Source organism: Heterodontus francisci, chromosome 15 (assembly GCF_036365525.1).
Source record: "Heterodontus francisci isolate sHetFra1 chromosome 15, sHetFra1.hap1, whole genome shotgun sequence".
Classification (NCBI taxonomy): Eukaryota; Metazoa; Chordata; class Chondrichthyes; order Heterodontiformes; family Heterodontidae; genus Heterodontus; species Heterodontus francisci.
Genome location: NC_090385.1, coordinates 16,088,626 through 16,103,123, shown reverse-complemented (window position 1 = coordinate 16,103,123; position 14,498 = coordinate 16,088,626). Strand labels below are relative to the sequence as shown.

The 14,498-nt window shown below is 44.6% G+C and overlaps 1 protein-coding gene across 1 annotated transcript in view; it reads left to right on the top strand.

The window, feature by feature from the left end:
• The window catches only part of npas2 (neuronal PAS domain protein 2), a 192,827-nt gene that overhangs the window by 109,481 nt on the left and 68,848 nt on the right, over positions 1–14,498 (top strand). Inside the window, exons 6-7 of the mRNA XM_068047915.1 lie at positions 5,564–5,684; positions 14,121–14,234. Of these exons, the coding sequence (XP_067904016.1) occupies positions 5,564–5,684; positions 14,121–14,234 (235 nt within the window). The remainder of the gene's footprint in view (positions 1–5,563; positions 5,685–14,120; positions 14,235–14,498) is intronic.

Below are 14,498 nucleotides of genomic sequence, written 5' to 3'. Positions count from 1 at the left end.
TCTATCTATGCCACTCATTATCTTGTACCTCTCTATCAAGTCACCTCTCATCCTTCTTCGTTCCAATGAGAAAAGCCCTAGCACCCTCAACCTTTCTTCGTAAGACATGCCCTCCAGTCCAGTCAGCATCCTGGTAAATCTCCTCTGCACCCTCTCTAAAGCTTCCACATCCTTCCTATAATGAGGCGACCAGAACTGAACACAATATTCCAAGTGTGGTGTAACCAGGGCTTTATAGAGCGGCAGCATAACCTCGCGGCTCTTAAACTCAATCCCCCTGTTAATGAAAGCCAACACACCATACGCTTTCTTAACAACCCTATCAACTTGGATGGCAACTTTAAGCGATCTATGGACATGGACCCCAAGATCCCTCTGTTCCTCCACACTACCAAGAATCCTGTCTTTAAGCCTGTATTCTGCATTCAAATTCGACCTTCCAAAATGAATCACTTCACACTTTTCCAGGTTGAACTCCATCTGCCACTTCTCAGCCCAGCTCTGCATCCTGTCAATGTCCCGTTGCAACCTACAACAGCCTTCCACACTATCCACAACTCCAGCAACCTTCGTGTCATTGGCAAACTTGCTAAGCCAGCCTTCCACTTCCTCATCCAAGTCATTTATAAAAATCACAAAGAGCAGAGGTCCCAGAACAGATCCCTGCGGAACACCACTGGTCACCGAGCTCCAGGCTGAATACTTTCCATCTACTACCACCCTCTGTCTTCTATGGGCCAGCCAATTCTATATCCAGACAGCCAACTTTCCCTGTATCTCATGCCTCCTTACTTTCTGAATGAGCCTACCATGGGGAACCTTATCAAACGCCTTGCTAAAATCCATATACACCTCATCCACTGCTCTTCCTTCATCAATGTGTTTTGTCACATCTTCAAAGAATTCAATAAGGCTTGTGAGGCATGACCTGCCCCTCACAAAGCCATGCTGACTGTCTCTAATCAAACTATGCTTTTCCAAATAATCATAAATCCTGTCTCTCAGAATCCTCTCCAATAATTTGCCCACTACCGACGTAAGACTGACTGGTCTATAATTCCCAGGGTTATCCCTATTCCCTTTCTTGAACAAGGGAATAACATTTGCCACCCTCCAATCATCCGGTACTACTCCAATGGACAGTGAGGACGCAAAGATCATCGCCAAAGGCGCGGCAATCTCTTCCATCGCTTCCCTTAATATCCTTGGGTATATCCCGTCTGGCCCCGGGGACTTATCTGTCCTCATGTCTTTCAAAATTTCCAGCACATCCTCCCTGTTAACTTCAACCTGTTCGAGCATATCAGCCTGTTCCACGCTGTCCTCACAAACGACCAGGTCCCTCTCACTAGTGAATACTGAAGCAAAGTATTCATTAAGGACCTCCCCTACCTCCTCCGACTCCAGGCACAAGTTCCCTCCACTATCCCTGATAGGCCCTACCCTCACTCTGGCCATCCTCTTGTTCCTCACATAAGTGTAGAAAGCCTTGGGATTTTCCTTAATCCTACCCGCCAAGACTTTTTCATGTCCCCTTCTAGCTCTCCTAAGTCCATTCTTCAGTTCCTTCCTGGCTACCTTGTAACCCTCTAGAGCCCTGTCTGATCCTTGCTTCCTCAACCTTAAGTAAGCTTCCTTCTTCCTCTTGACTAGCTGTTCCACATCTCTTGTCATCCAAGGTTCCTTCACCCTACCATCCCTTCCTTGCCTCATCGGGACAAACCTATCCAGCAGTCGCAGCAAGTGCTCCCTAAACAACCTCCACATTTCTGTCGTGCATTTCCCTGAGAACATCTGTTCCCAATTTATGCTCCCCAGTTCCTGCCTAATAGCATTGTAACTCCCCCTCCCCCAATTAAATATTTTCCCATCTTGTCTGCTCCTGTCCCTCTCCATGACTATAGTAAAGGTCAGGGAGTTGTGATCACTATCACCGAAATGCTCTCCCACCGAGAGATCTGCCACCTGGCCTGGTTCGTTGCCAAGCACCAAATCCAACATAGCCTCCCCTCTAGTCGGCCTATCTACATATTGAGTCAGGAAACCTTCCTGGACACACCTGACAAAAACTGCTCCATCCAAACTATTTGCACTAAGGAGGTTCCAATCTATATTAGGGAAGTTGAAGTCACCCATGACAACAACCCTGTTACATCTGCACCTTTCCAAAATCTGCCTCCCAATCTGTTCCTCCGTGTCTCTGTTGCTATTGGGGGGTTATAGAAAACTCCCAATAATTTAATTGCACTTCTCGCAACTTAGAACAGAAGGTTAAATAAGGAAACGTGGAGCCAGCATAAAATAATTCGTGCTTTGCAGTCTGTATAGGTCAAGTGATTTGCCCAATTCTACTGTCATGGACTCTTGCCAACTTAATTGATCCCTGTGGATTTCTCTCTGATCTCTCTGGTAGTCGAGTGCAAAGTCCAGAACAATCTTCAATATTTAACTCTGACCTGTTGCTGAGCAGAGATGGCAGAGCATGTTGCAGCTGAGTTCGTCATCTGCATCCAATCCTTCTAACCTTCAGTTCCATTCTTAACCACATGCCCAACCAGCTCCTCTTGAAAGAAATTAATCATTGCAACATTAACTGTGCCAGTTCATCAATTAACTCATTTGATTATTAAAACTTTAATACGATGCCATGAAATCACAGTTCTATGACTAAATGCATGACTCAGTGAGGCATTGAGCGATGGAATCTTGAATAAATCACATGTTCACTCCCTAGTCTATGCTGAGTTAACTGTTCTATGACAGGGCAGTGATGGAGTGCTACAATTGCCCTTTGCATACCTGAACTAATGAGGGGAAAAATAATGCTGGCATGATCTGGAATGCACCGTCTGAAAGGCTGGTGGAAGCGGGTTCAATAAGAACTTTCCAAAGGGAATTGGACATATATTTGAAAAGGAAATTTTTGCAGGGCAATGGGGAAATAATGGGGGACTGGGACTAATTGGATAGCTCCTTCAAAGAGCCAGTGCAGGTACAAAGGGCCTTTTGATTCCTGTTTGAAAGTGGATATTGGGTGAAATCAAGAAGAGGCTCAGCTGTGACAATTCCAAGTTCAAATAGCTCCTGACACTCAACAACAATATTATGCATTTGTGTAGCGCCTTTAGCATAGTAAAACGTCCCAAGGGGTCACCTTCTAAGCTCGGGCATGTAGAATTTGGTGTTTACCAAAGTGTCCCAATGTGACAAGGGAACAATTGGGAATAAAACTATAATAATGTTAATATAGCTCCTACACTCTGTTGCTACAAGGAAACTCTCCTAAAGGACTGTCATGTGCAAATCTGGTGCACCACGTGGCTGTAATACCCACAATGATATAATAATCCTTCAATGATACATCAGCTAAAAAAATTAATTCCTGAAGGGTCAGCATGCAGTAATGTGCATTGTTTGTCTAACAGTTTCTCAAGCTGTTTGTTGAGAAGCTAAGGTCTGTGCTTCCTTTTGAACATCCAGTCAATGTAGCTGAAGTGGAAGTAATAATAAGTGTTCTCAGTAACCTCATTACATGATGGTTATCTTGCCAAGTACAATAACCACTGAAATATTGAATTGAAATTTTTTTTGAAACTTACACAGTGTAATAAAAATGAGCCAAATTCAAAATTTACTAGATTGAAGAACAGTTTCTTTCCCCCTTACCAGCAGAGTACAAGCTTAGAATTTCACCAAGTTTGGACTTATGCCTTTGAACTAGAGAAGAGAAGTGACATTTTAGTAATTGAGTGTTGCATATGCATGTGTATTTGCATGTATGTGTGTGTATATGTGTGTGTCCACATGTGCATCTCCACGTGTGCGTATGTATTCCCGCGCAGAGAGATGCAAACATACCAACATACAAACTAGGAGCAAGAGTAGGTCACTCAGCCCCTCGAGCCTGCTCCACCATTCAACAAGATCATGGCTGATCTGATTGTAACCGCAACTCCACATTCCCGCCAACCCTCATTAACCTTTCACCCCCTTTCTTATCAAAAATCTATCTACCTCTGCCTTAAAAATATTCAAAGGCTCTGCTTTTGAGGAGGAGAGTTCCAAAGACTCACGACCCTCTGAGAGAAAAAATTTCTCCTCATCTCTGTCTTAAATGGGTGACCCCTTATTTTTAAACAGTGACCCCTAGTTCTAGATTCTCCCAGAAGAGGAAATATCCTTTCCACATCCACCCTGTCAAGACCCCTCAGGATCTTATGTGTTTCAATCAAGTCGCTTTGTACTCTTCTAAATTCCAGCGGATACAAGCCTAGCCTGTCCAATCTTTCCTCATAAGACATCCCGCCCATTCAGTCTGGTAAACTTTCTCTGAATTACTTTTGTCAATCTTAATAAGCAGCCACAAAGATTGGAGCTGTTTCATGACATGAGACCCACTGTCTCCCTCAGTTTTCACAAGATCCCCATTAAGAGCAGATGAAGGAGACTATTTAGCCCATCTAGCTCACCTTTCATGGAAACTGAGACTACCTCGCACCCCCATCACAGTATCCTGAATAATTCAAGTTTCTCCTGATTTAGGCATATGATCATTTAGCTTGCGAACATGCTGTCTGAGAAAACTGAGCCAATTTAAGTTGTTTCATGGGCACCAAAAATTAAATATCGTCACACCAAGTATAGACCCAATGTGGGCTAAGTGCAGAAGCTGACAATGATCATAGCAGTGCTCAGGGTTAATCATGGTCAGACTCTAACAATGTTGGGCGCCAAACCTCAGGAAAGAGGCATTGGCCTTGAAAGGAGTGCAGCAAGGATTCACCAGAATGATACTGGGACTTTAAGGGTTAAATTATGAGGCTAGGATACATAAACCTGGCTTTTATTCCATTGAGTTTCAAAGATTGAAGGGTAATCTAATCGAGATGCCTAAAATCATAAAGGGGATTCAAAGGGTAGGTACAGAGAAATTATTTCTTCTATTGGGGGAATCCAGAGCTAAGAGCCATCATCTTAAAATTACAGATTGGCTACTTAGGAGTGAAAACAAGAAGCAGTTTTTTAGTTTAAGAATAGCAGAAATCTGGAACTCTCCCTCGAAAGTCTGTGGACACTCAGGGACTAGTCAATCTTTTAAGACTGAGATAAATAAATTTGTAATAGATAAGGGCAGCTAGAGATGTAAAGCAAAGGCAGGAAAATGAAGTTGAGGTACAGATCAGCCATGATTTACTTAAATGGCAGAAGAGGCTCGAGGGGCTAAATGACCTATTCCTGCTCCTATGTTCCACATCTGATGACACAGTGCTGTTCACAGTTGTCTGTTTTCTTGCTTGCGCGTGCAGGAAAATAGGTGACACAGAGGTAATTAACGAACACCTCTGGTTCATATCACTATATGTAAAGGGGTGGATCTTCTTTCAACTGAGCTGTTAGAAGGAATTGTCCAGACTGGAGATTCTATTTAGCAGCCCCTGTCATCAGAGTGCATGGGATATTTTTCTGTAATTAGACAAGGACAGGGAGGTGAATAGTTATGTAGACAAGAAAAAGAGAGAACAGCTTTCAGTAAAAACTTAACATCTTTTTCTTTTTGTACCAGTCAGATCTAGTGGACCAAAATATATTGAATTTCCTCCCAGAACAGGAACATGCGGAAGTATACAAGCTGCTATCAAACCAGATGCTAATGACAGACACGGTTACACGCGATTATTTGAACAGTACGTACCCTACTTCTATTTGCTTTGTCACATTACTAGCATTAAGTTTCACTGAGCATGTCAGAAGATGGATTTAAGATATCATCCCAGGCCTGATCTGTTATTTTGAGTTCTATAAAGATTTTCTCAAGGCTGAAAAAAAATGAGACTGTCCAGCAAGTTTGGTAATAGAGAGTTGGACAGCTTATAGGAGTGAGAGAGTTTGGAACCCCGCCTTAAATTCAAACCAAAGTTTTCCTCAATTGGTGAGATTTAGCAGCTCTGAGCCATATTGCCAGAAACAACATATAAGGAGAGTAAAAGTGATCCCTTGCTTCTCCTCAGCTAGGGATAGTAACCGTAGAGAGGTCCATTGCTTTAGCCATGGAAGGGCCCAAGTTTGATGGGCGAGATTAAACTAGAAAACAAGGAATAAAGAGAGTCTGAGATAGGTAAAAGAAAAAAAAAATGACTTGCATTTATATAGTGCCTTTCACAACCTCGGGACCTCCCAAAGTGCTTTAAAAACCAATGAAGTACTTTTCTTTTGAAGTATAGTCACTGTTGTAACGTAGGAAACACGGCAGCGAATTTGCACACAGCAAGCTCCCACAAACAGCAATGTGATAATGACCAGATAATCTGTTTTAGTGATGTTGGTTGCAAGAGTAATACTGGCCAGAACACTAGGGTAGACTCCTCCTCTCTTTGAAATAGTGCTATGGGATCTTTTACATTCACCTAAGAGGGAAGACAGGGCCTCAGTTTAATGTCTGATCTGAAAGATGGCATCTATGACATTGCAGCATGCCCTCAGTACTGCACTGGAAGTGTCAGACTAGATTTTGTGGTCAAGTCAATTTGAACGCATAACCTTGTGACTCAAGAGTGCTACCACTGAGTCACAGCTGACGTGTCACACTATTGCAAGCTTTTCCTGTAAATCAGCACGAATAAGAGTGACTATATTCCGATGGTAGGATCACGCTTAATAAGGATTTAGAGGTGATGTGCGTACGTTGTCATCTGAAGCAACAACTGTTGAGAGTCAGTGAAAAAGCCTGGTAGCCTGAGCAAGGACACAGGTTGTGTGTAATCCCAGTTGGCTGGATTGTGATGTACATGTAGGTTACAGCCGCTAGCCTTTGCTCAGTGAGTAGTACACTTGCCTCTGAGTCAGAAGGCTATGGGTTCAAACTCCACTCCCAGAAACTCGAGCAGAAAATTTACAATTTCTTATATGTGGTCCCTGAGTTCCACTCATACTCCACAACCCACAAAGCAGAGTTGTGACTAATTTCCATATGCATCAAAGTCTTGAAAAATGTTTTGCACAGGGCCTGAATGAGCAAGCACAGCCACTAACCTTCAAGATCGTTATTTTTTGAGAATCGGTTGGTGTTTTGATGGGTGAATCATACTTCTTGGTGGCCTATTTTCACACATTTAACAGTTGGGAGTTTCAGACAAAAGGCAAAACTCAAAAATGCAACAGTAAATAATGTAAAGCCACAACAAAGTTTCATAAAGATACAAGAGTTGCAAAACCAGCCGAATGCAGCATTTCCTTGCAGGTATTATAGAATTGCACAGTACAGAAGGAGGCCATTCAGCCCATCATACCTGTGCTGGCTCTTTAAAAGAGCTAATCAATTCAAAGTGACTCTGACAACGCAGCCAAGCGCGGTCATCATCAACGTGTTCCCAGCTATGCAGACGCACAGAACGATTTCTTCCTGTCAGTATGGTGCTGCACATGTGCAGCCTACATTAGCACCCGGCTTGCCAGGACTAATACGCACATGCGCTCTAAAACATTCTCAAATGCTGGAACAGGGCCGCTCGCTCCCAGCATCGCCACTGTCTTCCCTCAGCCACTCACTCCCCGCCTCGCCGCCGTCTTCCCCCAACCACTCGGTCCCCGCCTCGCCGCTGTCTTCCCTCAGCCACTCGCTCCCCATCTCGCCGCTGCCTTCACTCAGCCACTCGCTCCCCGCCTCGCCGCTGTCTTCCCTCAGCCACTCGCTCCCCGCCTCGCCGCTGTCTTCCCTCAGCCACTTGCTTCCCGCCTCGCCACTGCCTGCCCTCAGCCACTCACTCCCCGCCTCGCCACTGCCTTCACTCAGCCACTCGCTCCCCATTTTGCCGCTGTCTTCCCCCAGCCACTCACTCCCCGCCTCGCCACTGCCTTCACTCAGCCACTCGCTCCCCATCTCGCCGCTGTCTTCCCTCAGCCACTCGCTTCCTGCCTCGCTGCTGTCTTCCCTCAGCCACTTGCTTCCCGCCTCGCCACTGCCTGCCCTCAGCCACTCACTCCCCATCTCGCCGCTGTCTTCCCTCAGCCACTCGCTCCCCATCTCGCCGCTGTCTTCCCTCAGCCACTCACTCCCCATCTCGCCGCTGTCTTCCCTCAGCCACTCACTCCCCATCTCGCCGCTGTCTTCCCTCAGCCACTCACTCCCCGCCTCGCCACTGCCTTCACTCAGCCACTCGCTCCCCATTTTGCCGGTGTCTTCCCCCAGCCACTCGCTCCCCATCTCGCCGCTGTCTTCACTCAGCCACTCGCTCCCCATCTCGCCACTGCCTGCCCTCAGCCACTCGCTCCCCGCCTCACCGCTGCCTTTCCTCAGCCAGTTGCTCCCGGCCTCGCTGTGGCCTTTCCTCAGCTGCTCACACCCCGCTTCACCACCGCCCCCCCACCCTGGCTGCTCACTCCAGGCCTCGCCATTTCCCCCCTCGGCCGATCATTCCCTGCCAGGCCGCCCGAAGAAGTGGCGGGGAGCAAGTGGCTAAGGGAAGGTAGTGGTGAGGCTGGGAGCGACTGGTGAGCAGACGGGCACAGAAGGGAGCGGTGAAGAGAAGCGCAGTGGCAGAAGAGAGCGGGTTACTGTTGGGGTTGGGATGGAGGTGGCAATCGCAACCATTGAGGGAATTTGGACTTAATTTGTTTTTTTGTGATTAATTGAGCAGTGCTACCTTTAATCCTGGCAGTTGCCTGAGACGTCGCAACAGTGACGTTTCAGTGGATGAGGCTGCACTTGCGCATGTGCCAGTTCTGCGCCACCTAGTGGTTGCGTTGTTAGCAAATGCAGCCTAATCAATTAGTCCCACGCCCATTCTTTCCCCATAACCCTGCAAATTTTTCCATTTCAAGAATATGTCCAATTCCCTTTTAGGTATATGAAAGGGCATTCAATTGAAAGAATACGGTGCTTAAGTTAATTTATTTCCCACTAAAAAATCATTTCTAAGAAAGAAATAAAGGAATGGATTTTTCTGGACCTATGTCTGAGCAGTCATCTGAGATCACCTGAGCAGAGGGAATGGAGAAAAATCAGCAAGTGCTTATCTGTCGAATATTTAAAGTAAATGGATGGAAGATTGCCCTGTTTCTTACTATTTTCAGCTATTCCCTCCACCCTAGCAATCCAATTCACCCAGGTGTAGAACAAGGGAAATCTTTCCATTTTGCCCTCCCTGCTTTTTATTTTCTGGCTCAGAGACTTGTTTGTTTATCACATTTGCATCTATTTTTGTGTATCATTTACCTCCCCATAGAACAATTACAAAATGACATGTACACAGTGTCAATAAACTCTGATTTTAGTAAGAATATCCACTATATCAGTGTGCTCCTAGCCACAATCATTGAAGGTGGGAGAGTGATTCCAGCTTTGTTGTGCCTCAGTATTAGCACTCTTGTCTCCCAGGCAGAAGGTTGTAGATTCTAGTCCTACTCCAGAGATATTTGCCAGAATTTAACTTTGAGGCAGTGGCCCTGCCCAAAAAAGCTGGGAGTGAGCCCACCCCCACTAGGCCTGGAAACCATGCTGCTATTTTGTGTGACCCAGGTCCTGAATTGGCCTCGGTTCAGGCTTCTGCCCCTTTGAGGCAGGAAGTCCCGCCTTCAAGAGCCTTCAGCCTGAAAAGAGGCTTTTCACTCTCAACAGCACCACTGGGAGCGGTGACCACTGCTGGCACTGTACCCAGTAAGAGGAGTCACAGAGGATGCCGGCCTGGGAACAGGTAAGTGAGAATCAGGCTTCACCGGAGACAATCAGCTAGGCCCCAGTGAGGGTTGGGGGATAGGTTGGAGAGCAGGCCAGGGGGATAGTGTTAGAGGGGGCAGCACAAACAAGAGGGCACTCCCTCCCCCACCCAGCCATCAGCCCACAAGGGGTCCACCAGGTATTACTGGGAGGTCTCCTCAGGTGCTGAAGTGCCCGTCCGTCACTGGTAAAATACCAGCGGTGGTGTGAGGAGGGCCTTAAGTGGCAATTAATTGGCCACTTAAGGACCTCAAGTGGCCTGGGGCAGGCAGACTGTTTGAGACCTCCCCCAATGCTGGTAAAATAGCAGCAGGGACGGTAGGCAATGGGCAAGGCATCCCTGCCTCCCACTCAATTTTACAGCCCCCCCCCGCCCCACCCAGCCACTCCCGAGGCAGGATGGAGGGGATGCGTAAAATTCCAGCCTCTAAGTACAGAGACAAACAAGACACTTCAGTGCTGCATTGGCAGAGGTACTGTTTTTTGGATCAGATGTTAAACTGCAGCCCCATCTCTCTCTCTCTCTCTCAAGTGAGCGTAAATGATTCCATGAAATTATCTGAAGAGCAGGGAAGTTATCCCCGGTGTCCTGGCCAATACTTATCCTTCAACTAACATCACTAAAACAGATTATCTGGTTACTATCACATTGCTCTTTGTGGGATCTTGTTATGCACAAATTGTGCTGCTCCATGCCCTACATTACAATTGAGACTACACTTCAAAATGAAGTTAAGCACTTTGAAATATCCTGAGTTCAGCAAAGGTCTTTCTTTCTTATACAATTTCTTTTTATGCACATTTGACACTAAGATACAGCCACAAATTGTGCTGGAAGTAAAGTTGTTCTCATGGAGAAAATCAAACCTATAATTTAATTTTGCCTCTGCACAGCGTGCAGTGAATCTTAACTCCAGGTTCCCATGCAGGCAGCACACCTGGTTGACACATGTAACGTTCAGACTGCCATTATATCCCATCGATTCTTTTTATAAGTGAAGAAGTGTGCTGCTGTCACACGAATTGATACATGGTTTGTTGCAGAAATCAGTGATGTTGAAAAAAAATTGTCTCCCAATTACACTGTTGAGGTAGACCTGAGAGTGTTAACATGTTCTCACCATGGTAATGACACTGTCAGTAAACCAGTGAGCTGTACACAGAATATACCGATGGCTTACTGTCAATCAGTCAGTTACATTTATAGTGGCAAATTTCTCAAAAGGCATGACGAGGCTGGACAACTGTTAAAAATGATTGAGGGATGGGTTGATTGCTTCTGAGTTTGCTGACACCCTGACCCTGGAGACAAAGAAATTAAAGGACTTTCTGCACAGTTACATGTATTGATCAGCACACAATTCAGAAGCCTTCGTACAGCTTGACTGTTTTGAGATGGTTAAAGCAATAACATCGTTTTTATGTGCTTGTAACCTGTGCTAATCATCTCCTGAAGAAAACTAGTCCAGCAGTTGTAAGAACTTCCAATGACGGAAATAACTTTTCATTCCATCGGACTTCAAAAACCCATAAAATAATCATGACTTTTTTTACAATGGCAATTCGATTCATCTCAAAATCTGCATGCTCCAATCAGCTCGAACTCTTTTGAAAACCTCCTCACAGTGCCAATTTGAATGCAATCAGATGCATGTCTCTATAAACTGGCAGCAGTCAAACAATCAAATGCCCCCTTCCTCCAGATTACTTGCCATGTCCTGTGTATAATGCTCACCATCTATTTTCATCACGTCACTGATCACATAGGAATAGGCAAAAATGACGGGATAGGGAAAAAAAAGAAATAAAGACTTGCATTTATATACTGCTTTTCATGACCAATGAAATACTTTTGAAGTTTAGTCACTGCTGTATTATAGGAAATGGGGCAGTCAACTTGTGCACAGCAAGCTCCCACAAATAGCAATGTGATCATGACCAGATAATCTGATTTTTTTGTGTTCTGTTGATTGAGGGATAAATATTGGTCAGGACATTGGGGATAACTCCCCTGTTCTTCTTCAAAATAGTGCCATGGGATCCTTTACATCCACCCAAGCAAGTAGATGGGGCCTTGGTTTAATGTCTCATCTGAAAGACGCCACTTCTGACTGTGCAGCACTTCCTCAGTGCTGTACTGGAATAGTAATCTTGATTTTTGTGCTCAAGCCCTGGAATGGGACTTGAACCTGGAATCTTGTGACTCAGAGAGCTACCAACTGAGCCGCGGCTGACAAGAAAAAAGGAAAAGAACTGCTGATCCACCCAGCCTGCCCTATACACTCATGATTCCTGGAACATCATGACTATGCACTTCCTACCCCCTCCCCAGAAACCATGCAATCTCCTGGGAGAAACAAAAAACAGTCAAAAAAGGCTCAATTATTGGTAGCCTTGTGTGTTTTTTTTTAATCATTGGATATGGGTGCACTGACCCTTGATGCACAATTGAATGGCTTGCAAGGCAATTTCAGGGGGCATTTAGAATAGGATGGCTAGGATGCAAAAGCTTTATTTTTTTTTTGTCAACCTCATTGCTGTGGGTCTGGAGGCTGAACTGGGTAAGGACAGCAGATTTCCTTCCTTAAAGGGCATTAGAGAACCAGATGGGTTTTCACAACAATCCATTAGTTTCATGGTCACCATCACTGAGACTAGTGTTATGACCAGGTGAGAAAGGGGGCTAGGGTTCCCTCTCAGCCTTCACCTGGTCTTACCATAACAGGGTTTAATTTTAAACACACAGTTTTTTTCAGCTCCCCCTTATTGAATCCTTGTTCACTAACTTCCAATTATAAGGCAAAGAAACTAGCCAAACAGGTTTTCTTAGGGTTAAAGAAAAAAAGTTAAACTTTATTAAACTTAACCTCTAATCCAGTTAACACCTACGGATACGCGATGCGCCCAGGCTAGCATGCATATGCGATACATATATGCAGATAGAGACAGAAAAGAGCAGAAGAAATAAAGTGGAAACATTTGAGGCAATATCTGAAGATGATTTTGGTTACTGTTCTTCAAGCTCGGTGTAAAGTCCTTGATTGTAAGTAGGTCTTGCTTTTTGTTGGGGCCCAGTATTCTTCTTAAACCTCGATCGATGTAGGAGACTCTGCTCTCTTGAAGTTCATGTGTCCTCAGTGGGTCCAGAGGCTTGTGAGAAAGAGATGGGAGCAGACAGGAGAGGTCTTATCACTCCAGGAGCAAACAGTCTTTCTGAATTCAAAAATTCTGTAGCTAGTTCAAAAGAACCCTGGACCAGCCAGTCAGTCATGTGACCAGGTTTAACCAGTCCTGGCTTTTGTGGATTGTATCACCTTAGCAGTCTCTGGAATGTTCTTCCTTACACCTTCAATGTCTGGTGATCAAAATCCATTGTGGGTTGAATGTGTCAGGGAATGGTCCTTTTGTCTCCACAAGCACTGTCTGTTAGTATGCAATTTTTTTTCAGCTAAGGGTCTGGTGATTTTTTAACAAGTCCTCTCTTCACTCCAGCAACAGTTTAAAATCAATGTTCCTATGACAAAATTAATATACCTCATTCTTGGCAGGAGGGAGTCTGCATGACACTAGCTTTTTTTAATTCCAGATTTACTTAAATAGCCAAATTCAAATTTTCTTGCTTCTCTGGTGGGATTTTAACTCATGTCTCCGGCTTATTCGTCCAGTAATGTAACCACTATGCTGCAATACCGTATTGGTGGCCCCTAGGAACAGGTTGGGGGTCAATTTTGTCTTTGGGCATACCTATTGGTGGAGCGCGCTGCCCAGCTGCCCATTCCGGCAGCAAATAAACTTCCACCATTTTGAGGCTCCGGCTCCATTTAAATTCGGCAGATGAGCTGCAAGGTGCCAAACAGGCATAGTGGGTGTTGAGGCTACCAGACCCATTTTGAGGCTGTTATCATCCAGCAACGCTAGGCAAGGGCACTGTAAAATGACAAAGTTGAGTCTTTTCCCTTAGAACGTCTCAGGAACAAAAGGCAAAGAAATTTTCCACCCAGACAGTTTAGACTTAATTCCCACAGAAGTTTTCCATTAATAAAAGAAACATTCTGTAGAAAGACCATATAGCACAGGCCACAGGGCAGTAAGAAGGAATCCTTAATAACAGCTATGAATGAAAGATGCAATATTGTTTTCAGGCTTAGACTGGAGGATTATATCTGGGAATAAGTTATTGACATTGAGTCATTACTCTCGGAAAATAATTCCTTTTCAATATGTTTATAGGAAAACATTCAGCCCTTGTGTTAAAGTTACAATTGTTCATCGTGGTATGATATATATTTTTTTAAAGCGATTGAAAATATGATGGGGCAGATTCACTCTTTACTCTGTAAATATGTCGCAGATTATTACCTGATGAGGTAACCTCTATTATAACAGCAGCTTACCTTCCTTTTTCTAGATCAAAATCACATCGAGTTCTGTTGTCATCTGTCAAGAGGATCGTTAGATCCCAAAGAACCCCCTACATATGAATATGTAAAATTTGTAGGAAGCTTTAGATTTCACAATATTGGTGAGTTTAAATCGCTATGTTTTACACGTCCTGCTCTTGTTTATTGTTTCCAGATCAGCTAGAGATCAAAAATGGTTTAACAATCCCCTTGTGGGTTTTTTCCTGAAACCATAAGATATTGAAATAAAACTCTTTTTGTCACGAGCAACCTAGATTTTATAAACCACTGGGCTGAATTTTTGCTGAGGGCTTCAGGACCCCAATGTCAGGACCAAATGGGGGGTCCTGAGCCCATACGTGGAGCAAGACCCACGGAGCAATCTT